Consider the following 26,940-nt stretch of genomic DNA (forward strand, 5'->3'; position numbering starts at 1 on the left):
TTGAATGAAAACAAGTATTTTAAATTATGCAGTAATTCATTTATACAATTTTAAAAGCAACCAAATACAGCATGAAATAAAACTGAAGTTATTGCAAATACCATACCTTAAAACTGTCTGATCTAATTCCTGCTGGTACTTCATTCTGAAGAAAAGATATACAAATGCATTTTGTAAAATAAATTATAATGGAAAAAAGTGTCATTTGAATGTCCCATGAGAAACCATTTCAGATTTGTCTAATTAGTTCCTATTTTAGGTTATAATTATTTTCTATAAACTACCAAAATCTTTGGTTAATAAATAATTACACAGCATATCCCTGATATTGTCACTCCCTGACTTTTTTCCCCTTTCCAAATTTACCTTTAGCCCGATACCCTTTTCCCTCTATTTGGTACTTGGTTTAAAAACTTTAAGAAATGATGATCTTACTGGCTCACAAGGTTTAACAGCGCAATCCTTCAGACCACAGTGGCTATTATCTGACCAGAAGGGACAAGGCTTCTTTAAATTCACCTGGAAAGGTTATAGAAACAGTTTAAACAAGTGTCAAAATCACATTAAATAACCAAAAGTCTTACATAGGAACATTGAAGAAGATATAAAGAGCATACCTTGAAATATCTGAAGTAGTCACTTTCAAGGAGTTCTTGCAACTTGGGGAATAGCTTCTTGTTGTTAAAGTCTTGAATAGTTTCAACATCACAAGTGCAGTCATCAAGGTATCCAGTTACCTACAGTTAAAGGTTTTAAATGATTATAGCCTTTGCAACTTCCTGTAACTTGCAAAAGTTCTGAAGTACAGTCAATGCCCAGATAATGGACCACTTTTCTCACTTTGCTTTCCAGAACAAAATCACTCAAAAGTGATGCTACACCACCACAACAACAGCAGAGGACTCCTAACTTCACCAAGACCACGTGGTCTATCCAGACCATCAGAACTGCTATGGCTACGGCCTTAATGCTTTGTTGTGCTTGTGCAATTGCTCTGAAGTGGAGTTACAATGCTATCCACAGACCTTCCTCAATGTCAGAAGGTGGTCTATACAGCCCAACAGTGTGAAAATTACATTGCTGGCCTGGAGAAGTGGGCCGATAGCTCAGGCTAAACACAGCCAGAGCAAAATAGAGCTCCATCACCAACCATTTATAGTTGCAGTGCTGTCATATAAAATGGAGTATCATAGGACCATGAGTAGGCCATTTGGCCCCTCGAGCCAGTTCTGCCATTCAACAACAACAACTTGTATATTTATATGTATTGCCTTTAATGTAGTAAAACGTCCCAAGGCGCTTCACAGGAGCGTTACAAAACAAAATTCAATGGGACCATGGCTGATCTGTGACCATATCTTTGGTTAACAAAAATCTATCATTCTCAGATTTAAAATTAACAACTGACCTAGCATCAACTGTCATTTGTGGAAGAGAGTTCCAGACTTCTACACCATTTGCGTGTAAAAGTGTTTCCTAACATCACTCCTGAAAGATCTGGCTCTAATTTTTAGACTATATCCCCTAGTCGTAGACTCCCCAACCAGCAGAAATAGTTTCTCTCTATCTACCCCATCAGTTCCCCTTAATATCTTGAAAACTTCGATCAAATCACCCCTTAACCTTCTAAATTTCAGGGAATACAACCCTAAGGGTTGTATCAAAGGGACACTGTTCCCATTCAGAAGCATAGCCAAACGTCTTAAGTGAGAATGATCAAGATTTGCATAGTGACAATAGGTTGCTGCAGGTGCAAAGCTTGCCTTTTTCCTTCAAGATATCCCTCATAGTTTGACTTTTACTTTTTTTTAATGGGCTGGCTGGTTAGAAGGAGTGCTTTTCAAATATCATACTGCTAGATTTTTCAGCAGTAAGGGATAAGAGAATGAAAAATGCCAAATATTTCAGTAGTAAAAAGAGAGTGTTGTGGCTACACTCCAGTGGTCAAATCCCCATCTCCACTGACATTCATATTTCCCTTAGCAACCAAGCACATATCAAAAGTGAAGAGCAGGGGAAAAAGTGGAGGAGCTTCTCTTCCTGAATTGCTCAAACAGATCTCGAGGACAATGGAAGCTACTGGCTCGCCACTCCAGTTCCATAGGACAGCATGGATGTGGGGAATTTGCATGCAAGAATATTAACCCAAACCAAAAACACAAATGTGGAATAATAAAAATGTAAATTCAAGTCTAGATCTATGACCATAAACTATCTTTCCTGTCAAAATCCAATTTGGACCTACTCCAATGCAGTGCTGAGGGAGGGCTGCACTGTTGGAGGTGCTGCCTTTCGGATGAGACATTAAACTGAGACCCCCGTCTGCTCTCTCAGGTGGATGTAAAAGATCCCATGGCAGTATTTCGACGAACAGGGGAGTTATCCCCGGTGTCCTGTCAATCAACATAACAAAAACTGATTATCTGGTTATTATCACATTGCTGTTTGTGGGAGCTTGCTGAGCGCACACTGGCATTTCCTACATTACAACAGTGACTATGCTTCAAAAAGTACTTCAGTAGCTGTAAAGCACTTTGGAACGTCCAGTGGTTATGAAAGGCGCTATACAAATGCAAGTCTTTTTCTTTTTTTTTCACTACAGCTGTAAACTTGAAGACAGGTGGTACAGTTATGGCTAAAACATTGTTTAAAAATGCAAGCCTTTTTAATGTTATCTACTAATGTATTTGTATATTTTGGTCACATTCATATTGAAAAAAAATGCATCATCATCAGGATTTCCAGGTATATCACTGGCCAGGCTATTCTTGGGATGTTATTTTGATGAGATGTTTTTAAATGTCAATTTGTAATGTTTCTATTTAAAAATCAGTCTAAACATTTAATTTGGTATTTTATTGCAGGTAACAGTTGAAAACTAGCTTTCAACAAAGTCATTCTAACTCACCCAAACAATCTTGTTGTGATTATACTTTACTATGCTAAAATAAAATAATCTTTTTGCTTCAAATCATTATGCCTCCAAGGTAGGCAAATTGAGATTGGAAACGCACAACATGGAGAATCATGGGAATAATTTTCCATCTGTGCCATAACCTAAAAAATAAGAACTTATCCCTATTAGTAAGATTTAGGGTTTATCTCCACCCAATATGATTCATGTTCAACATTGTACTATCAAAAAAGGTCTGTGTTTTGATAAAAAGCATTCTCATTTTAGTATTCAAATATGTATGGTTAAGTGTACCTTAAAGGAACCTACAGTTAAAATGGATTTGTCACCTTTACTAAACCCAAGAAGAGGGTGATGTTTGTTTTTCTGATTATGAAAATTAATTAAAAACCTCTATTACCTTAATAACTAACATGTTATCCACATTAAAAGGCTCAGAGGTAAATGGAAGAATTGTGGCGACACGCCACCATTGGACATAATCCGCTCACGGCGGCACGGACAGTTTACGCAGGCGCACTGCCGGCAGCAGCCGCCCCCAGCCGGGGGCCCTTTCTTCCGGCAACTTGTTTCCCACAGGGACAGGCTGCCGGGAGCACTTCCTGTCTGGGGAGTATTTAAGTGGTTGCACGGGCTTTTCAAGCTCTCTCTTTGCCATGATGTAGATTAAAGCAGTTGTGTTTCACCAACTCTGGTCTCAACTCCCACGTTTGCCGCGGTATCTCAACATTGGTGACCCCGACGCTCAGGACGAATCCTAAGCTAGCATGGCGGATACAAACGCAGTCACGGTTAAACTACCGGACTTTTGGGAGAACCTGGCCGAGGCCTGGTTCGTTCAAGCCGAGTCCAGATTCCGGCTGAGAAGCATTACAGTCGACGCCACGAAGTACGACTACCTCGTCGCCTCTCTCACCTACGCCACAGTTCCCAAGGTTTGGGCAGCGCTGCAGGATTCACCACTGGAAGGCAAGTACGAACATCTGAAGGCCGCGCTTCTTAAAAAATTTCAGGCGCCCTCTTACCAGCGCAACTGCCAACTCCTCGACCTCCCAGGCCTTGGTGACGCTTCACCGTCGGACCTGCTTTCCCACATGCTGTCCCTCTCGGACGACAAAAACCCCGGCGCCCTCTTTCGCACGCTTTTCATTCGGCAGCTCCCTGCCAGCATCTGCCCGCTCATTGTGGAGTCTGGCTCCACGGACCTGAATGAGATAGCCGAAAAGGCCGACCGGCTGCTCTCCGCGCAGACCACCCGTGACGTCGCGCCCGACCTCACGGCAACGACCACGTGGTCTCCCCGGCCCACTAGGCCCGACCGCCCTTCCACTCCGGGTCACTGCTACTACCACACCCATTTTGGCACTAGGGCCCAACGCTGCACGCCACCGTGCACTTTCAAACCCCCCCCCCCCGCACCGGCCCCCACGATGGCCGCGGGGCAAAAGGGGCCCCTACTGTATGTCACCGACGACAGCACCAACTGCCGATTTCTGTGCGACACAGGAGCCCAGCACAGCATCACCCCCGCCTCCGCCCTCGAAATCCAACGCGGCACACGGGGTATCACGCTGGCCACAGCCAATGGCTCTGACATCCGCACATACGGCACCCGCATGGTCACGCTCGACCTCGCAGGCCGCCGCTACCGCTGGGAGTTCCTCACAGCCAAGGTCATCTGCCCACTCCTCGGCGCCGACTTCCTACGCGCCCACGGCCTCCTTGTCGACATTCCGAGGCACCGCCTCGTCGACATCAACACTATGGCCCCCATCCCTGGTGCATTCACCCCGGCCCGTTCAGCCGGCCTGATGACCTACTGCCTCGCCAGAGCCACGGACGACTACTCGGCACTTCTAGCCGAGTTTCCCGCCCTCACCAACCCGACCTTTTCGGCCAAAGCCGCCAAACACGGTGTGGAGCACTATATCCCCACCACCGGCCCCCCGGTCTCTGCCCACGCCCGCAGACTCAACCCGGCCAAGCTGGAAATCGTGCGGGCCGAGTTCACCACCATGGAGCAACTCGGCATCATCCGCCACTCCAGCAGCCCTTGGGCCTCGCCCCTCCACATCGCCCCCAAGCCCGGCGGAGGCTGGCGCCCCTGCGGGGACTACCGCCGCCTCAACGACGCCACCACCCCCGACTGATACCCGGTGCCGCACATCCAGGACTTCTCGGCCCGACTGGCCGGACGGACCGTCTTTTCCAAGGTTGACCTGGTGCACGGTTACCACCAAGTCCCCGTACACCCCGCGGACATCCCCAAAACGGCCGTCATCACCCCATTCGGCCTGTTCGAGTTCCTGAGAATGCCCTTCGGCCTCAAGAATGCAGCCCAGGCTTTCCAGCGCCTTATGGACTCAGTCCTCCGGGACCTGAACTTCCTATTCGTCTATCTAGACGACATTCTCGTGGCCAGCTCCTCCCAACAGGAACACCTCGAACACCTTCGCATCCTGTTCGGGCGCCTAGCCCAACACGGGCTCATCCTCAGCCCGGCGAAGTGCCAATTCGGCCTAGCCGAGATCGATTTTCTCGGCCACCACATCACCCCTGCTGGGGCCGTCCCCCTGCCCAACAAGGTGCAGGCCGTCCAGCAATTCCCCCGCCCCAAAACTATCAAGGGCCTCCAGGAGTTCCTCGGGATGGTGAACTTCTACAACAGGTTCATCCCCAGAGCAGCAGCCCTCATGAAGCCCCTATACGACTCCCTCCGAGGTAAATCCAGCAAGATGGCCGTAGCCTGGACCACTGACACGTCAGCCGCCTTCGACGCCACCAAAAATGCGCTCGCCGACGCCACCCTGCTCGCGCACCCGAGGGCCGACGCCCGGGTCACGCTCACCACCGACGCCTCCGACCACGCGGTCGGAGCTGTGTTCGAGCAGTGGGTCAATGGCGCGTGGCAGCCACTTGCCTTCTACAGCCGCCAACTGCGCCCCCCCGGAGGTCAAATACTCTACTTTCGACCGCGAGCTCCTCGCGCTCCACCTGTCGGTCCGCCATTTCAGGTTCCTCCTGGAGGGCCGTCCCTTTACCGCGTACGTGGACCACAAGCCGCTCACATACGCGATGGCCAAGCACACCGAACCCTGGTCCGCTAGGCAGCAACGCCAGCTCGCGGCCGTGTCCGAGTTTACCACGGACATCCAGCACGTCTCCGGTAGAGACAACGTTGTCGCCGACTGCCTGTCCCGTCCCGCCATCTGCGCGAATCACCTCGCGGTCAACTACGCGCAACTAGCAGCGGCCCAGCTCATGGACCCAGACCTCCTCTCGGCGACCACCAGCCTGCCAGGGCTACGCCTAGCCAAGGTCGCGCACGGGCCCGAAGCCACGGCAGTCACTTGCGACGTCTCACTCGGCCAACCCAGGCCGGTCGTCCCTGCAACCTGGCGCCGCCGCATCTTCGACGCACTCCACGGGCTCTCCCATCCGGGTTCCCACGCATCCGTCAAACTCCTCTCCCAGCGCTTCATCTGGCGCGGCCTCAGCAAAGATGTTCGGACTTGGGCCACCTCCTGCCTCGCCTGCCAACGGGCTAAGGTACAGCTGCACACAAAAGCACCCCTGGGAGACTTCGAGGTACCCAACCGCCGCTTCGACCACGTACACGTCGACATCGTCGGTCCTCTGCCGCCATCGCAAGGCCAAACTTATCTCCTCACGATGGTCGACCGCTACACACGCTGGCCTGAGGCAGTGCCGCTGACCTCCACCACCACAGCCGACATCGCCAGGGTGTTCGTCAACACCTGGGTCGCGAGGTTCGGCGTACCGGCCGACATAACCTCCGACAGAGGCGCCCAGTTCACCTCCGAACTCTGGACGGCCACAGCACACAACCTCGGGATGACGCTCCACCGAACCACAAACCAGCACACACAGAACCAGGGGAACAGGTCCCCGTGGCCCGACCTCCAACTAGAGGCCGTCCCGCCAGCAAGCCAGCACAGCCGGCGGCGAACCGCCCAGCACCACCAACTAGACCGGCGACCACTCAGAGCCGCTCCAGCAGAACCATTAGACCACCGTCACGACTCGTCCACTCCTCCTAAGCGGATTCTGGGGGGAGCTCTGTGGCGACATGCCACCATTGGACATAATCCGCTCACGGCGGCACGGACAGTTTACGCAGGCGCACTGCCGGCAGCAGCCGCCCCCAGCCGGGGGCCCTTTCCTCCGGCAACTTGTTTCCCACAGGGACAGGCTGCCGGGAGCACTTCCTGTCTGGGGAGTATTTAAGTGGTTGCGCGGGCTTTTCAAGCTCTCTCTTTGCCATGATGTAGATTAAAGCAGTTGTGTTTCACCAACTCTGGTCTCGACTCCCACGTTTGCCGCGGTATCTCAACAGAATATTAAAAATGTGAATTATGACATCCAATTTTGTTTTAGAAATTTCCAGACATACCACTGAAAAATTGCCTCATCCAAAACCAAACGCGTAGCATCCCTAAGCCAAGACTTATTTTTGATTTCAGCCACCTGGTGTATTGATGGTCTGACAACCCGTCATTATGCAGCAAATACCAGGCTTTGCAATTCTCAATCTCATCTGTGCTGCCAGAAGAGGAAGAAGAATAGCAAATCACCCCAGGCATTGTATCTAGGGGCTAGATGAAGATTGGAATCAGAAAGAGTCCAGACAATGGGCTGCCCATTGACCTGGCATGGCACATTGCCTAGTTCCTTTTCTTTTTAAATAATATGTGTAGTGCAAAGAACCAACAGAAAAGCCTGACATCAGTAGTAGGGAAAATGCTAGAATCTATTATTAAGGACATGGTAACAGGGCACTTAGAAAATAATAATAGGATTGGGCAGAGTCAACACAGAATTATGAAAGGAAAATCATGTTTGACGAATCTGTTAGTTTTTTTGAGGTTGTAACTAGCAGAATATATAAGGGAGAACCAGTGGATGTGGTGTATTTGGATTTTCAGAAGGCAGTCAATAAGGTGCCACACAAGAGGTTATTAAACAAAATTAGGGCTCATAGGATTGGGGGTAATATACTAGCATGGATTGAGGATTGGCTAACAGACAGAAAACAGAGAGTAGGAACAAATGGGTCATTTTTGGGTTGGCAGGCTGTAGCTAGTGGGGTACCGCAAGGATCAGTGCTTGGGCCTCAGCTATTCACAATCTATATCAATGATTTGGATGAGGGGACCAAATGTAATATATCCAAGTTTGCTGATGATACAAAGCTAGGTGGGAATGTAAGTTGTGAGGAGGATGCAAAGAGATTTCAAGGGGATATAGACAGGCTATGTGAGTGGGCAAGAACATGGCAAATGGAATATAATGTGGAGAAATGTGAAGTTATCCACTTTGGTAGGAAAAATAGAAAAGCAGAGTAATTTTTAAATGGTGAGAGATTGGGAAATGTTGGTGTTCAGAGGGACTTTGGTGTCCTTGTACAAGAATCACTGAAAGTTTACATGCAGGTACAGCAAGCAATTAGGAAAGCAAATGGTATGTTGGCCTTTATTACAAGAGGATTTGAGTATAAGAGTAAAGACATCTTACTGCAATTATATAGGGCCCTGGTGAGACCACACCTGGAGTATTGTGTACAGTTTTGGTCTCCTTACCTAAGGAAGGATATACTTGCCATAGAGGGAGTGCAACGAAGGTTCACCAGACTGGTTCCTGGGATGGAGGGATTGTCCTATGAGGACAGATTGAGTAGACTAGGCCTATATTCGCTAGAGTTTAGAAGAATGAGGGGTGATCGCATTGAAAAATACAAAATTCTTACAGGGTTTTACAGCGTAGATGCAGGGAGAATGTTTCCCCTGGCTGGGGAGTTTAGAACCAGGGGTCATAGTCTCAGAATAAGGGGTCGGCCATTTAGGACTGAGATGAGAAATTTCTTCACTCAGAGGGTGGTGAATCTTTAGAATTCTCTACCCCAGAGGGCTGTGGAAGCTCAGTCGTTGAGTATATTCAAGACAGGGATCGATAGATTTTTGGATGTTAAGGGAATTAAGGGATATGGGTATAGTGCAGGAAAGTGGAGTTGAGGTAGAAGATCAGCCATGAGTTTAAAGGGGCCGAATGGCCTACTCCTATTTCTTATGTTCTTTCTGCAACACAGTTGCAAATGTCATTCTTATGGGGGAATGAGTCATCAGTTTTAAACACATACATTTAACAGCAACACTGCATTGCATGGGTACTTTTCTCTAGTCTATAGAGCAGTTAAGCAGTTATCTAAAGTCAATTTTAGATATTTGCAAATTTGATCAAAGAGAAATAATGGAGAGAGCAGGGGAATAGCAAACTAAAATGTGAGTTCAGCTTGTGTAGCTCTCAGGTTCAATTCCCAGTTTAAATTGGTTTAACTGATCTCAACTATGGTAACAGTTAATACATTACAATTAGCCTCAGTGGCATGGGGTATAGAGGAAGGAAAAAAATATTATTTATCAATGCATGTCCCTAACAAGATATAAATAGTGTGTGTTTATTCAAGTACAGTAGTGTTCCCACAACCCACTGAATCTAGTTTTCCCATTAAATATACTTGCATGAAATTCTTGGAGGCTTGACAAATGTATCTGTCTCAAATAACTGGAAATCATTTAGAGTGCAACTTTTATATCCTGACACTAGTAACAATTTTTTTTTAATAGACTCCCACGGGTTCCCTGTTGTTCAGTGAGTGACTGCAGCACATGCTGTGGCATTGAACCATATCACAGGTAAGGTAGCAGGTTAACTGAACTAATCTCAGTTGATACATCAGTGGAAGTTCTAAAACTGGCCTCAGTGCCTGGGAGGAGGGAATGAAGTCACTTTGTGTGCATTTTACAATACAACTTTAGTGTTGTGAAGTTTGTCTGCTTTGCACTAATGCTGACATTGTAGTGTGAATCTGGAGTGAGGGCCCTGCCTCGACAACAACAACTTGCATTTACATAGTGCCTTTAACGTAGTAAAACAGCCAAAGGTACTTCACAGGAGTGATTATCAGATAAAATTTGACACTGAGTCACAAAGAGATATTATCACAGGCTTGCTCATAGGAGGTAGGTTTTAAGGAGTGTCTTAAAAAGGAGAAGAGAGAAGTGGAGAGGTTCAGAGAGGGAATTCCAGAGCTTGGGGCATAGGTAGTCTCAGGAATCAAGAGGCATGAAACTTTTTGGGTGGGGAAAGGAGGGTGGTCTCATAAAGTTCAGCTGGACATTGCATGAAATGCAACTTCAGTCCAATATCAAGCCAGATATAAAAATGCCCGAGGTCCTTTGGATCTTCTGGGCTATTTTTAAATCAACCAGTAATGAACTTAACTACTTAGATACCCATACACTCTAAACACTTAGGCCTAGAAATTCAGTACAGCCACTTTTGGGGCGGTAAAGTCGGGCGGCTGCTAAAGTTTGCGCCCGGCGCAAAGTCGCGCCCCCTTCGGCGATATTCAGTCGCATCGCCCCAAGAGGTTGCTGCTGCGCTAAAACAGGCGATGCATGACTATCTTTAGGCGCTAAGCCGGCGGTGCTGAGCGATACCCCCGAGGCCGGGCGCAGTGCCGGTGCGGCGAGTTGCTGATTGACGGCAGACACTCTGGCGCCGGTCAGCTCTTAAAGGGGGAGGGTGCATTTGTTTGCCTGCCACGCCCTGCACACTGCAGCCCTCAACCTAGGCCTGACCACTTCAGCTTCACCTGCACAACGCCCAGGGCTATGGAGAAGGCCAGGGAGAGAGCGCAGCGCTTCAGCGACGGTGACCTGAGGCTGCTGGTTGGCGGAGTGGAGCGCAGGCGCCATGTTCTGTTCCCAGAAGGTGGCAAGAGGCCGCTGCCCAGCGCCTACCGGAAAGCCTGGAGGGAGGTCTCAAACAGGGTGTCTTCCAACAGCGTGGTTGCCAGGACTCCTGTGCAATGCCGGAAGAAGTTCAACGACCTCACTCGGGTTGTCAGGGTGAGTACCCTTTCCAGTGTCCTCCTCATCCCTGCATGTGCACCTCACTTTATGGGCAAAGGGACCTGAAAGCCCTAATGGCCAGCCCTCACCCAGCAGCTATGGGACTGGCATGAAAATCACTTGCACATTCAGCACTTTACACACTGTACAAGCTATTCGACCATGGGAGGCATTGCAGACAAGATCAGGGCTTCACACCGTACAAGCTATTCGACCATGGGAGGCAGTGCAGACAAGATCAGGGCTTCACACCGTACAAGCTATTCGACCATGGGAGGCAGTGCAGACAAGATCAGGGCTTCACACCGTACAAGCTATTCGACCATGGGAGGCAGTGCAGACAAGATCAGGGCTTCACACCGTACAAGCTATTCGACCATGGGAGGCAGTGCAGACAAGATCAGGGCTTCACACTGTACTTAGAGGTCATCCTTTCTCTTGCAGGCCAAGGTGGCGCACAACCGGCGGAAACGAATTGACACCGGGGGAGGCCGTCCTGACGTAAAAGAGCTCTCCGACCTCGACCAACGTGTGGAGCGCATTATGGCAGGCCGGCTGATTGGACCCGTCGCCAGTGGAGATGCTGACCCTGTTCTGGGCACCAATGGTAAGGGCATCACCTTTTTGACTTCGCTCGTTCCACTTGCGCCTCAGATCAGCATCCTTTGCCACTGTCCGACCAATGCAGTGAATGGCACCACTCATGCCTCCCTCGCTGCCGCCCTGTCCTCACTCTAAAGCTACTCTTGTGCCTTCCTGCTTTCAGATGGTGAATCGCCAGTTGAGGAGGCGGGCCCTCAAGCTGCCACTGTCAGCGCTTCGGAATACGAGGAAGAGGAAGCCGGCCCATCAGTGCCACCCTCAGCCGCGCCAGCCCATGGTGATGTAGGGGACATGTCTTCCCTGGAGGGGAGCCGGGGGAAGGGTCGGAGGAGAGTGAAGCTCCGGGGCCCAGCGGCCTGCAGCAACGCGGGAGGGGTGGGGAAGCTCGGCGGACTTCTCCCCAGAGGGTGAGTGCGGCCTCCAGTCCTGCGATGGTCAGCACAGAGGAGGTGCGGCTCCTGGAGGAAATGGCCGTCCAGGCTGAGCGCAGGCACAATGAGCTCATGGCTGCAGTGGCAAGGATGCCTGACTCCATTGAGTCTTTGTCAAGGAGCGTGCAGCAATTTGGAGCAGCACAGGCCAGGAGTCTACAGGACTTCGCGGCAGCACAGGCGGCGTCGAGCCAAGTGCTCAGTCGTGCTGTCCATTCACTGGCTGTTGTCATGCGGACACAGACCAGGGCCACACGGGCACTAACTGCTGCCACCCTCGCTGGATCAGCCAGGCATCGCCAGGGCACTCGCCGTGCAGCAGCAGCCCAGCAGTCTGTTCTTCAGCTGTTTGCTGCGCATGCTGCAGTGCTGGCCCGTGCGAGTGCCAATGTCTCAGGCGACAAGCGAGCACCTGCGATCTGCCAGGTTGGCACCATTCCTGCAGCCGACACTGCCACTCCGCCATTGCAGCTGCCACGAGCCGCTGGACAGACTGCTGCCGCCCAGCCAGAGTTGGAGCAGTCAGCAGCCGGCCACTCCAAGGCCAGAGCTGGTGCAGGCCGACCCCCAAGGGCATCTGCCGTCTCGCCATCTGCCCCTCAGCAGCCTTCCCCCAGCCTTGCTGCAGCCACTGGGCTCCCATTGAGGAGGAGCTGCAGGGCGGGCAGGGGCCAGGCAAGGATGCGAAAGGCATCGCCCTCGCAGGGCAAAAAGTAGAAGGTATGCACAAATGCCTGGTGCTTTTTGTAAGGCCGAGACTGGTGCAGTTGTGTTTTTGTAAGGCCGAGACTGGTGTCTTTCTTTCTTTTTGTAAGGCCGAGACTGGTGCAGTTGTGTTTTTGTAAGGCCGAGACTGGTGTCTTTCTTTCTTTTTGTAAGGCCGAGACTGGTGCAGTTGTGTTTTTGTAAGGCCGAGACTGGTGTCTTTCTTTCTTTTTGTAAGGCCGAGACTGGTGCAGTTGTGTTTTTGTAAGGCCGAGACTGGTGTCTTTCTTTCTTTTTGTAAGGCCGAGACTGGTGCAGTTGTGTTTTTGTAAGGCCGAGACTGGTGACTTTCTTTCTTTTTGTAAGGCCGAGACTGGTGCAGTTGTGTTTTTGTAAGGCCGAGACTGGTGTCTTTCTTTCTTTTTGTAAGGCCGAGACTGGTGCAGTTGTGTTTTTGTAAGGCCGAGACTGGTGTCTTTCTTTCTTTTTGTAAGGCCGAGACTGGTAGTTTTGTGTTTTTGGAGGGGGCTTCTCCACATGAGGATGTAATGTGGGAAGGGCAGAGTTTTGCAATAAATTATTGTTGTTAAATTGCAGTGTGCATGGTTTTTTGGTTAAGTCCTGGTTGCCCTGCTCGGCTGAGGGCTTGTGGAGCGGCTACATTCATCTGCTGACATTGGCACAAGCCATTCCCTGAGAGGGGGCCTAGAACCGACGTTCAATAAGCCGGCGACGGGCGGCCCTTGCACTTTCTGCCTCCCTCCTGTGCTGGTCCTCCTCCTCCTCCTCCTCCTGAGGTGGTCCTCCAATCTCTGGTGGCAGTGCCTGAGTCCTGCGGATAGCCAGGTTGTGCAGCATGCAGCAAACGACCACGAAATGGGAGACTCGCTCCGGCGAATACTGTAGGGCTCCACCGGAACAATCCAGACAGCGGAATCGTTGCTTCAGGACGCCGATTGTTTGTTCGATGATGTTCCTGGTCGCTTGATGGCTCTCATTGTATCCCTCTTCAGCAGGGGTGCTGGGCGCACGGAGCAGGGTCATCAGCCAGGTACACAAAGGATAGCCTTTGTCCCCGATAAGCCATCCTCGTGGGTGAGGCTGTGCCTGGAACATGTCTGCCACAGAAGTCTGTCGCAGGATGAAGGCATCGTGGCTGCTGCCTGGAAAGCGGGCATTGACAGCTAGGATGAGCTGCCTGTGGTCACACACCAGCTGGACGTTCAGCGAATGGTAGCCCTTCCGGTTGCGGTAATCCTCGGCATTCTCCAGAGGTGCCCGCAAAGCCACATGCGTGCAGTCAATGGCGCCCTGCACCATGGGGAAGCCCGCGAATGCTGCAAAGCCCATTGCACGCTGTTGCTGCTTGGCAAGGGCCATGGAGAAGGAGATGAACTGACGTCTCCTTTTGAAAAGGGCATTGGTCACCTGGCGGATGTAGCAATGCACGGCGAACTGGGAGATGTTGGCAATGTCCCCAGTAGCGGATTGGAAGGAGCCGGTGGCATAGAAGTTGAGAGCCACCGTCACCTTCACTGCCACCGACAGAGACATCCTGCTCCTCAGCTGTGGCATCAGATCACCGCCAAGCAGGTGGCAGATCTCTGTGACCACCTCCCTTTGGAATCGCAGCCTCCGAACACACTGCTCATCAGACATGTTGAGATAGGAGAACTGCTGGCGGTATACCCTGGGTGGGTAAGGCCTCCTTTCCCGACGCCTGTTGCCCCCTCTCCGTCTAGCCAGGGCTGCCACTCTCTCACGGCGTCTGTGAGCCCTTTGTATGTAATTGAGAAAGCCAGCGTTTACACCCATTGCAGCCCCCATAATATGCTGGCAAACAATGAGATGTCAATGAAGGCAAAGACAAGTGGAAAGCTGTGGCCTGAAGCCACAAGTACCTGTCCGAGTGTTGGGCCAAAGCAGAAAGCTCTCTACCTTGGTCTCTCTCCAAAGATCCGTTTCTCAAGAAGGAGTGCTGCGAAATGGCAGCCTTTTATAGTGCAGGAGGAGTGCCCTTTAATTTGCGCCCCCCGCATCGACTGAGCACCGTTCCACTCTAACAGTCGCTAGGGGCGCCAGGCGCACAATGGGGCGTCACGACTGAATTTCCGGTTGGGGGCGCACAAAGGGCGTTGCACAAGGAAATGACGTCATGATCTGCGCGCGCAGCTGAGCGCGCGCAAAGACTTTGCGCCGCCGCTAAATCTCTAGTGAAGTTGGGGCGAGGCGCAGATCGCGCTGCGCCCGGCCGCTAGCCGCCTAGCGCCCGACATCTACTCCTCCTAAGGCGCTAATGGCTGGCGCAACCAACTGAATTTCTAGGCCTTAAAATCTAACTGGTGCTCTGCATATGCATGTCACCACACCATCCAGAATTAGGCTTCCAACCAAACAGTGTAAACGGGGCACGGCCCGGCTAGAACTGACACTACAGCTACTGTGCTGAGCGGTTTAATTATGGCTCATGATCACAATCCAGTGCTCCGTGCTGAAGAGGTATGGATGTTGACCAAAGACGGAATTGGATATGGTTATGATGCCCCCTCCCCAGTCAAGTCCCACTAACATTCACCTTCTAGGTTCACCTTACCCAAGCAGTTAGTATTTTCAGAAGACTAGGCAGTTTACAGCCTTCTGGACTCAACATGGAGTTCAACAATTTCAGACCATAACCTCTGTCCCCATTTTTCAGATGGCAGCCGTTGCTGATGATTCTGATATTCCCATTTACACCTCTTCTAGACCCATCTTTGTTTATTTACTTGTCCCATTACCATCTCCTTTTGCCTTGTACAATCATATCTTTTGTCATTTAATCTTTCCCTTTCCCTGCCCCCACACTTGCTTAAATTGTTACATCTCTGTTTCCAGTTCTGACGAAAGAGCTGAAACGTTAACTGTGTTTGTCTCTCCACATATGCTACCTGACCTGCTGAGTATTTCCAGCATTTTCTGTTTTTATATAAAAAAAAGGAAAATATTGTTCCAAAGAATTCTAAAGGTATTTTAGTTGAATCACTGCAGGTGGGTATAGATTTCTCTAGCTTGATTTGATGACTCTTAAATATGACGGTGGATTTCAACATGCATCAGACATCCTATTAACCAAAAGAAATGTAAATTCAGCCATTCTGGCTGGAAGGTACTTGACAATTTGTAAATGTTCCATCACACACCCGTCAATCGGTAAACTGAGTTGTAATTACACGCCAGAGGCCCGTGATCAGTGCTTGGTGGGGTTTTTTTTGCCTCGAGTCCGACCCTGGAGATTAGCCTGGGGATATCCTGCCTACGGGTTCGACGAACAGGTCGCATCTCGGAAAGAGCCGAGACCGCATCTTGCACAAAAGCAACACCAGCGCGGTACCTATCACATCCAAACTTAAAACGCAAAAGCAGCGAGCAGAGAACAAACTGGACTCGCACTGCACCAAACAAATACCAACTTAGCCCCACTGTACAGGGAACATCTCTACACAAGCAACAGTAAGACGAACAATGTTTTACGCCCTTCTGACAAATCCACACACATTCACACGAAATTAAGAACGCTATGTAAAAAAAAATCACCGTCTGTTACCTGATGGGAAAATTTCTGGGCACCCGACTGTGTCTTTAAAGCAGTGTCCTGCTTACCCCAGTCTGGAAATGTACAGAACAACATCAAAAAGAGCAGAGCCAACATTATAAGAATCACTTATTCTTGGTTTATAGGGTTAACTAAACTGTTCCAATCCAAATTCTGCAAAATGCAGTTGCTGAGAACGAACAAGCTTGTTCTTGTCCCAAATGAACTCGACTCATTGAAAGTTTGCATTTAAAGCAGAAGCCCCGCCTTTTTGTAAATTTCACATTACTTCCTAGTGTGTAACACTAAACTCGCACGTCGCAATAATCTTAGGCCAGAATTAGTCAAGAACTTCCGATGGCGACACATTTTATTTTACAATAATATGATTCGTGTTACATGCAATTGTTTAACTTGCCGAATGTTGCAAAGTGCCTAGTATTGCACTATAAATGAGTAGCTAGGAAAGGCAGAAGAGACAACTTCCTTTAAGTATTTTGAGGACGTGGATTACGTGCTTGTTTGTCTCCAGTTGCAGGAATCAGACTCTGAGCTGGCATTTTCAGAATATTTCTTTGATTTACACGTATACAATCTGATGCATCATATGGCAAGATTAGGACTCATACCGAAGTGATTTATGTTGTCTCTTACTGTTCTGCATAGAAATGTGCCGTTAACGTGACGCATTAAAATCGGCTGTGGAGTATTTTAGCGCACCTGTAACCCAGGTGTGATGTAACCTCAGTTGACTGACTTCCAGCCAGTGACGTTGAAATATACTTGTTTTTAGCTCTTCACTCAGATGAGGCGGATTCTGAGAAGAATAATTTCATTCAAAATACTGGCTGGCTAGCGGTTATTAATTACAGTGACAGGATCGGACAAAGTCAACATGGATTTACAAAACGTAAATCGTGCTTGACTAATCTACTGGAATTTTTTGAGGATGTAACTGGTAGAATAGATAAGGGAGAACCAGTGGATGTGGTGTATTTGGACTTTCAGAAGGCTTTCGATAAGGTCCCGCATAAGAGATTAGCGTGTAAAGTTAAGGCACATGGGATTGGGGGCAAGGTACTGATTTGGATAGAGAACTGGTTGGCAGACAGGAAGCAAAGAGTTGGAATAAACGGCTTTTTTTCCGAGCAGCAGGCAGTGACTAGTGGGGTACTGCAGGGATCGGTCCTAGGACCCCAGCTATTCACAATATATATAAATGATCTAGACAAGGGAACTAGATGTAATATCTCCAAGTTTGCAGACGACACAAAGCTGGGTGGGCGTGTGTGCTGTGAGGAGGATGCCGAGAAACTCCAGTATGATTTGGACAGGTTGGGTGATTGGGCAGAAGCATGGCAGATGCAGTATAATGTGGATAAATGTGAGGTTATCCACTTTGGTGGCAAAAACAGGAAGGCAGATTATTATCTGAATGGCAATAGATTGGGAGAAGGGGAAGTGCAACGAGACCTGGGTGTCCTTGTGCACCAGTTGCTGAAGGTAAGCATGCAGTTGCAGCAGGCGGTTAAGAAGGCAAATGGTATTGAAGCAAGCCCACAAAGTGCGGACCAAGCGATATACAAGGTCGATGTCACCGGCTTGTTGTAAGAAAGACAGACCAACTAATTGTAGTCACAACGGTTTATTCAGGCCTGGGGAGAACCTTTCAGATCGCTGTCTGAATCCGACTCCACCGATATCCTAGCAACGTTCACAATTATACAAAAATCAAGCCCCTGCCCTAGGGGCGAGGGGGGGGGGGGTAAAGCTTATCAGCATATACAGAGTTATAGCTAAATTGCAATTATAAAAGCGTGACATTTCCTCTTCCTGCCGCCCACAAATCCCACATTTCAGTTATCAATTGGTCCCATCACCTCCTGTGACTGTGGGGCCTCATCTTAATTGCTTTACAACCATCCAGTTGCCCGTAGCCAGGTGGTTTTGCTTGTTACATGTTTCCTTAAGATAACAGTCCTCATTAAGGCGTACAAAGCACAGACTTTTGGCCTTGTTCTCGGGTTACTTCTGCAAAGCAAGCACATCCTCATTAGTCCCACCATACTTTGAAGAATGGAACCCTGTTGTAATTTACAACAAACAAATTCTTCGATATGTTATCTTGTATATGTGCTGCCTGCCTGGCCGACCAGACATCCTCCCTAATCTTCCCACGAGTTGCTCTGCAATTTAATCTCTCAGCAGTTGAAGTCACCTAATCATGTTTTTAAACTGAGCTGGGTAAATGCAATATACAGACCTCTATATTGTTTACCTCAGGGTACGAATTAACCCATTACCTCCACCTTGTACATTGGTGCTACATTATGCATATTCTAACATACAAATTAAAGTATAATAGTAATTTGGTTACTTCAGTATGTTGGCCTTCATAGCAAGAGGATTCGAGTACAGGAACAAGGATGTCTTGCTGCAGTTGTACAGGGCCTTGGTGAGACCACACCTTGAGTATTGTGTGCAGTTTTGGTCGCCTTATCTGAGGAAGGATGTTCTTGCCATGGAGGGAGTGCAGCGAAGATTCACCAGACTTCTTGTGTCTGTGTGTTGTTAGAGACACTGAAGACAGGAGTTGGTTTCATAGGTGTTTACTAAACAAAGTCTGGAGGGGAACTAACTGATACAACACAATATACAGGCTTATATAGCCCGAGTGGCCATTACCGGCATTACAGTACACATGGAGCTCTTAAAGGCACATACACTACAATTCCTCCCCTTTTAGCCAACCAGTACCTAATATTTTAAGTAATTATTAATTACATGTTACAAGAAAAATAATCTACACATTGCTGCAGTTAATTAATTATAAGTCAGTCTCTCTGGAGGCTTCCTGACTCGGTCTGGATAACGCCTCGGTGGTGTAGTAGGTTCTTTTGGCAAGGCTGATTCGGCTTGAATGCCAGTGTCGGGTTCATCGGGTTCCCGTATCACCGGATCGGAGGTAGATATGGGTATCTCTACTTCATCATTAGGCGTATAGAGTTGTGGTGTAGGTTGTCCCTTTTCGGGTGACTCTATGATTTGGTCAGCATGGCACCTTATTATGCTTTCTCCGATGTCCACGGTATACATCAGCGGTCCTAGTCGTGTGCAGATAGTTCCAGGCTGCCATTTCTCGGTACGGTAGTCCCGGGCCAAAACCTGTTGACCTATCTGGAAGGTTCTAGTTGGCCTTTCATTCATGCCTTGAAATTGCCGGTTCTCCATGTCCCTTCTGATGTTGGGCTTGATCAAATCCAGCCGGCATCTTAGGCTTCTATTGAAGAACATCATGGCGGGAGTTTGGTTTGTAACCATATGTGTTGCATTCCTGTATGCGAACAAGAAGTTATCCACCTTGTGCTGAAGTTTGATGTCTTCATTACCCATGGCCTTTATGGCCTTATTGAAGGTCTGGACAAACCTTTCAGCCAATCCATTGGTGGCGGGATGGTATGGGGCGGGCGTGTAGTGCTTAACCCCATTGTTTTTTAGGAACTTCCTGAATTCTTCGGACACAAATTGTGGTCCATTATCAGAACAGATCTGTTCCGGCAGCCCATTCCTGGCAAATATGGTCCTTAATACTGTGATGGTTTTTTCCGTGGTGGTGGAGGACATCTTTATTACCTCCGGCCACTTGGAGTGTGCATCAACCGCGATTAAGAACATTGAGTCCATAAATGGACCAGCAAAGTCGATGTGTACCCTTTGTCAGGGAGATGAGGGCCACTCCCATGGATGTAAAGGGGCTTGGGGTGGAGCGTTTTGGACCTTCTGGCATCCTAGGCAGCTCTTGGTCATTTCTTCGATGTCTCCATCGATACCTGGCCAACATACAAACGCCCTGGCTAGGTTCTTCATTTTCACTCCACCCAGATGCCCCTCGTGAAGCTCCTTTAGAACTTTATCCTGGAGTTTGGGTGAAATCACCACTCTGGATCCACACATCAAGGTTCCTCGGCACACTGACAGCTGTTCTCTTCTTTGCGAGAATGCTGGCAACAGTGGTTCGCCATGTGCTGGCCATCCCTTCACTGTTAAATCGTAGACTCGTGAGAGAGTCGGGTCATTTCTAGTTTCCCTTTCAATGGCAGAATTTGTTACTGGTAGACATTTGACTATGGTAGAGTGGAAAATCTCCACTGGGTCTACGGTAGGTGCTTCTTCTACCATTGGCAACGGTAGGCGCGATAACCCGTCAGCATTCCCATGCTGTTTTGATCCTTTGTATTCTATGTTGTATTGGTGTGCCCCTAGAAAAAGGGACCACCTCTGTAGCCTTTGTGCTGTCATAATGGGAACACCCTTTTTAGGGTTGAATATGGAGATGAGGGGTTGATGGTCAGTCAACAAGGTAAATTTTTGTCCGTGTAGGTAATGGTTGAATTTCTTCACTCCCCATACCAGGCTGAGTGCTTCCCTGTCGATTTGGGCATAGTTATGCTCAGCTGAGTTCAATGAGCATGACGCAAAAGCTATCGGCCGTTCCGAGCCATCAGGGAATTTATGCGATAATACTGCTCCTACGCCATAAGAGGATGCATCGCACGCCAGTCTGATTGGCAGTGATGGGTTGTAATAAGCCAAAACTTCTTTGGATGTGATTAAGTCTTTGCATTTATGGAAGGCACATTTACAGTCTTCGCTCCATTTCCAAATTACTCCTGTTTGTAGCTGTAGTGTATGTATCCGTCTACCTTTAAGAAAACCATTGTATGTAACCGTTCACCTTTAAGAGAACTATTTTAGGTGTGGCACTACTTTGTTGGCTTCTGTATACTGTAATACCGACGGTGACCACACCGGTATATAAGTGCTGTGTCAGGATTTATTTGGCAGATTCGCCCTGACCTTCGAATAGTAAAGTCCTGTTTAAGTTACTCTTGTAGTCTGTGTATTACTTCGCTATACAACCCACAGACTTTACAGTAGCAGTTCATTAAGAGGGTGTAGAAGAGTTGATAAGTTCGGTAAAAATTTATGATAGTAATTTATTAATCCCAGGAACGACCTTAATTGTGAAACATTTTCAGGTGCTGGGGCTTTTATGACTGCTTCAATTTTTTCAGGTGACTTATGGAACCCTTCCTTATTAATTATGTGGCCACAATATGATATTTGATTTTGGAAAAATTCGCACTTGGGGCGATTTGCTCGTAGGCCCTGTTCTCTCAGCCTAGTGAGCACCTGCTCCAAATTGGCAAGGTGCTCGTTGTCGTTTTCTCCTGTTACAAGGATGTCGTCTAGGTAGCATTGAGTCCCCGGAATCCCTTGGAGGACTTGCTCCATAGCTCTTTGCCAGATAGCTGGAGCGGATGCTACTCCGAAAACCAGTCGATTGTACTGGTACAGACCTTTGTGTGTATTTATCGTGAGATATTTTTCAGAGGCCTCTTCAACCTCCATCTGTAGATATGTGTAGGGGGTTTCTCTTGCTTGCTCTGGTCTCCTGCCAGGCTTCTTGCAATAATTACCCATGAGTGGTTCGACCCACTCGCCCCTACGGTTCTAGACCTTGGACTTAGGTGCAGGGAGCTGTAGTGCAGAAAAACTCAATAGACCAGGTCGAATAGCACGAAATGGATGCCTTTATTGAACAGTTTGCAGCATTATAAAATACATGTCATATGCACAGATTAAAGCAACTACAAGCATGCACACATCTATAAACTTAACTCTATAGAAATGGGGAACACACGGCACATCGTAAAAGGGGTAACATTACAATTACCCTTAACCCCCCTCCCCTATAACCTAACTAAGTTTCGATTTGAGGGACTCGGGATCATGCTCACCACTTTAAGAATTGCGAAAAAGGCTTTGCAGCCTTTCGACACAGCTTTCCGTCGTCACGTGGGTTTGGAAGCTTCTGGCGCAGCTTGTTTTCCTCTTGGTTCTCCTGCGATGAGCGCTCGCCGATGTGATGTTGACGAACTGGAGTACCGGGCCCTGAGTGTCTTCTTCTCCGGCCTGGGTCGTCGATGATCTCCTGATGGTCTTCCCCTGGGCGGGACGCTGGTTCCGAAATGACTCTTTATACAGTCAGAATTGTCCTGATTTCTCCAACGGTGGAGCAGAATTGGAGTACCTGGGCCCTGAGTGTCTTCTTCTCCGGCCTGGGTCGTCGATGATCTCCCGACAAAAGTACCCAGGCCTCCCTCGTCGTCTTCCCGTCGTGGCCGGGCCTTGCCTGGCTGAGCTGGCTTCCAAGCCGAACTCTTCTCGTCGTCTTCTCGTCGTGGCCAGGCCTTGCCTGGCCGAACACCGAACACGTTCCGAACAGAAATTGTTCCGAAGAGTCTGTCCCGAAGCGTACCGATGGAGAACTCACTGATGGACTTTACTTAATCCACAGTTATACCTTTTGGAACATGCTTATCTCCCGCCAAATCATAGTCCTGTCTTTGTAATAATTTTGGCGGGCAGAACTCTCTGCAGGGGTGTTTTGTCTTCATAACGGGAGTCGGTGATAGCTGAACTGGCCTTCCTGGGCCGATAATGTCTTTGCTTTGTTACCGTAACTTGGTTTGTATATTGATCGGTCTGGAGATTGCCCTGGATGGCTGTTAAACGGCTTCTCTTTGTACAGTGTAATGGGCTTAAGCGTTCGTTCAATTGTCCGCCCATTTCTTGATGGGTCTCATCCTGCCACCCAAATCTGTCCTGTACTTGTAATCTAATCAATATGTATACTCAATTCCATGAGTTTCGGCTTCCCGAAACTGGTTTTCGCGGGCTTTTAATCTCTTCAATCCACAAGCCTGTCTGGCTTGCAGTAACAGAAATTCAAATGGTCCCAGAAGCTGGTCACGAGGTCTGGCGGCCATTTTGTGTGCCCTTTTATCAAAGGTTTCTCTGTATAAGCTTCTTTTGGTCAATAAAGCTGTTTTATTAACCCTACTTTCCTACGTGATTATTTAATGAAAATTTCGCGAATCTTACATATGCCTGTGCCAAGTCAATTTTGGTGAAACGTTTCCCTCCGAATAGTGAGGCGAAAATATCTTCTATCCTCGGAAGAGGATACTGTACCGTGTGAAGGACCGGGTTTACAGTCACCTTGAAGTCTCCACAGATGCGAATTTTTCTCTGTTCTTCAGATTTATCATTATTCAATGCTTTCTTCATGACTGGAACGATGGGTGTTGCCCACTCGCTCCAATCTATTTTGGATAATACGCCTGCCTTTTCCAAATTCTCTAGCTCTGCCTCGACTGCTGGACGAATTGCGTATGGCACCGGTCTTGCCTTAAAAAACTTGGGAATTGCTGCATCTTCCACTTTTATTGAGGCGGTGATGCCTTTCAAGGTTCCTAGTTTCTCTTGAAACACTTCTTTGGCGTTGGCCAAGATGTCTTTTAATCGTTCAGGTATGGCGTCATCATCGTTTTTTTTCTTACTGGTCACCGTCAGTGCCTGAATGGAGTGCCAGTCTAAACGTATTTTCCTGATCCATTCACGTCCCAACAGCGGTGGACCACCATCTTGTAGAATGTATAAATACAACTTTTGTATTTCCTTGCCGTTGTATACAACAGGCACCCTTATTTTTCCTTTGGGGTATACTTTCTGCCCCGTATATGTTTTCAAGATAATAGATGTGTCTTTTAAAGGTATATGCGGAAATAGCCGCTCGTAATCCCGTCGATTTATGACGGTCAGAGCTGATCCTGTATCTAGCTCCATTTTAACTGGGGACCCTGCTATCGTGAGGGTAACCCAAATGGTCTGGTAATCATCTTTGGCAATTACATTATGTAATTTGAGACAGCTTAGTCTCTTGTTTTTGGAGTCGCTATCGCTCTTCTGCTCTTCGGAGCTACTGTCCGTCATCATTTGCACCTTTCTGTACTTTTCTTCATTGATTTTTTTTTTCCTGTCTGTGGATTTTTTTTGTCCAGATCGGCATACCCGCGCAATGTGTCCAATCTTTCCGCATTGCCTGCATGCTTTGTCCTTGAACCAGCAGTCCCTCTGGTCATGGGTGGATCTGCCGCAGCGATAACATCTCTCGAAACCCTGTGTCATTTCATGGGTGCCGAAGTCCTGTGTCTTTTGTTGTATCTCTGCAGCTCCTCTTGCGGCTGCTTCGTATGATACAGCCATACTGAAAGCCTTGTCCAGTGTTAAATCTTTTTCAGAAAGCAGCCTTTTCTGTGTTCCTTCACTTAAGAGACCGCAGACGAATTTGTCTCGAAGATAATCTGCTAGTCCTGCCCCGAATTGGCAGTGTTTTGATAGCTTTCTTAATTCGGTGAGGTAATCAGCGTTACTTTCATTCTTGTGTTGATTTCTCTTGAAGAATTTGAATCGTTCCGCTATCAGCAGCGGTGTTGGGTTTAAGTGCTCCTGTAGGGTATCAACAATTTCTTTAAAATTCTTGTCCTTTGGTTTGGCTGGAGTGATTAAATTTCGTAACAGCCCGTATGTCTTTGCGCCCATTAGATTTAGTAGTACTGAAGCTTTTTTTTCATCTTCTATTCCATTTGCGGTGCAATATACCTCCACTCTTTCCACATATGTGGTCCAATCCTCTATCTCGTTATCAAAAGCATCAATATTGCCAGATTTAGGCATCCTAGAAAAAAAAATGGCGCTTCCCGCACTTTTCTTTCTTTTCTGCAGTAAAGATATGGCGCTTCCCGCGCTTCCCCGCCGCTGCTGCCGATGACAACGCTGTTTCCCGCGGTTTCCGTTCTTTTTATTTATTTATTTACAGTTGGAGACTCGTTCCCACCGGACTCTCTCTCTAGGTCTGAGCGCCGACCTGCTCGCAGCGCCGGCCGTCTCCCAAGTGTTCCCTCCCCGTCTGTTACTGCTTGCCTCCGCTTTCGCTGCTTGGCTCAGCTGTAGAGCCAGCCGCTGGAGCCCCAGCCTGACGCCCAGGAAGGATTATTGCAGTACCTGCCACCAGCTTGGCTAGCTGGTGAAACTACAGCTTTTTCTTTTTCTTGATTTTTTTTCAACTTTGGACGCCAGAGGAATCGATGTCCTTGAGGTGCTGCCGAATTGCAGGTAAGTCCGTTTGAATTTGTCGCCACTGTTGTGTCTGTGTGTTGATAGAGACACTGAAGAGAGGAGTTGGTTTCATAGGTGTTTACTAAACAAAGTCTGGAGGGGAACTAACTGATACAACACAATATACAGGCTTATATAGCCCGAGTGGCCATTACCGGCATTACAGTACACATGGGGCTCTTAAAGGCACATACACTACAAGACTGATACCTGGGATGGCAGGAATGACGTATGAGGAGAGATTGGGTCGATTGGGCTTATACTCGCTGGAATTTAGAAGAATGAGAGGGGATCTCATTGAAACTTATAAAATTCTAACAGGACTAGACAGACTAGATGCAGGAAGGATGTTCCCAATGGCCGGGGCATCCAGAACCAGGGGTCACAGTCTAAGGATAAGGGGTAAGCCATTTAGGACAGAGATGAGGAGGAATTTCTTCACCCAGAGAGTGGTGAACCTGTGGAATTCTCTACCACAGAAGGCAGTTGAGGCCAATTCATTAAATATATTCAAGAAGGAGTTAGATATATTTCTTAAGGCTGAAGGGATCAAGGGATATGGGGAGAAAGCAGGAACATAGTACTGAATTTGGATGATCAGCCATGATCTCATTGAATGGCAGAGCAGGCTCGAGGGGCCGAATGGCCTACTCCTGCTCCTGAGGATTGGGAGCGGTTTAGGATTCAACAAAGGAGGACAAAGGGATTAATTAAGAAGGGGAAAATAGAATATGAGAGTAAGCTTGCAGGGAACATAAAAACTGACTGTAAAAGCTTTTATAGATATGTGAAGAGAAAAAGATTGGTGAAGTCAAGCGTAGGTCCCTTGCAGTCAGAATCAGAGGAATTTATAATGGGGAACAAAGAAATGGCAGACCAATTAAATACATATTTTGGTTCTGTCTTCACAAAGGAGGACACAAATAACCTCCCAGAGATGTCGGGGAACATAAGGTCTGATGAAAGGGAGGAACTGAAAGAAATCAGTATTTGTAGGGAAATGGTGTTGGGAAAGTTGACGGGATTGAAGGCCGATAAATCCCCAGGGCCTGATAATCTACATCCTAGGGTACTTAAGGAAGTGGCCCTGGAGATAGTAGATGCATTGCTGGTCATCTTCCAGAACTCAATAGACTCTGGAACATTACCCATGGATTGAAGGGTAGCTAATGTTACCCCACTATTCAAAAAAGGTGGTAGAGAAAAAGCGGGGAATTATAGACCGGTAAGCCTGACATCGGTAATGGGGAAAATGCTAGAGTCCATTATAAAAGATGTAGTAGCAGAGCACTTGGAAAGCAGTGACAGGATCGGACAAAGTCAACATGGATTTACAAAAGGTAAATCGTGCTTGACTAATCTACTGGAATTTTTTGAGGATGTAACTGGTAAAATAGAGAAGGGAGAACCAGTGGATGTGGTGTATTTGGACTTTCAGAAGGCTTTTGATAAGGTCCCGCATAAGAGATTAGCTTGCAAAATTAAGGCACATGGGATTGGGGGCAAGGTATTGACTTGGATAGAGAACTGGTTGGCAGATAGAAAGTAAAGAGTTGGAATAAACGGGTCATTTTCCGAGTGGCAGGCAGTGACTAGTGGGGTACCGCAAGGATCGGTCCTAGGACCCCAGCTGTTCACAATATATATTAATGATCTGTACGAGGGAATTGGATGTAGTATCTCCAAATTTGCAGACGACACAAAGCTGGGTGGGCGTGTGTGCTGTGAGGAGGATGTCGTGAAACTCCAGTATGATTT

At 48.0% G+C, this 26,940-nt stretch overlaps 1 protein-coding gene across 1 annotated transcript in view; it reads right to left on the minus strand.

The window, feature by feature from the left end:
* ero1a (endoplasmic reticulum oxidoreductase 1 alpha) overlaps positions 1-16,411 on the minus strand; it is a 59,156-nt gene extending 42,745 nt beyond the window's left edge. Inside the window, exons 1-4 of the mRNA XM_086002307.1 lie at positions 16,171-16,411; positions 618-737; positions 436-519; positions 107-145 (exon numbers count right to left, since the gene is read on the minus strand). Coding sequence (XP_085858433.1) covers positions 107-145; positions 436-519; positions 618-737; positions 16,171-16,275 — 348 coding nt within the window. The 5' untranslated portion in view covers positions 16,276-16,411. The remainder of the gene's footprint in view (positions 1-106; positions 146-435; positions 520-617; positions 738-16,170) is intronic.
* Positions 16,412-26,940: the final 10,529 nt, after the last annotated feature.

This window comes from Somniosus microcephalus, chromosome 12, assembly GCF_052327205.1.
Source record: "Somniosus microcephalus isolate GS21.2 chromosome 12, FLI_Smic_1.0, whole genome shotgun sequence".
NCBI classification, from domain to species: domain Eukaryota; kingdom Metazoa; phylum Chordata; class Chondrichthyes; order Squaliformes; family Somniosidae; genus Somniosus; species Somniosus microcephalus.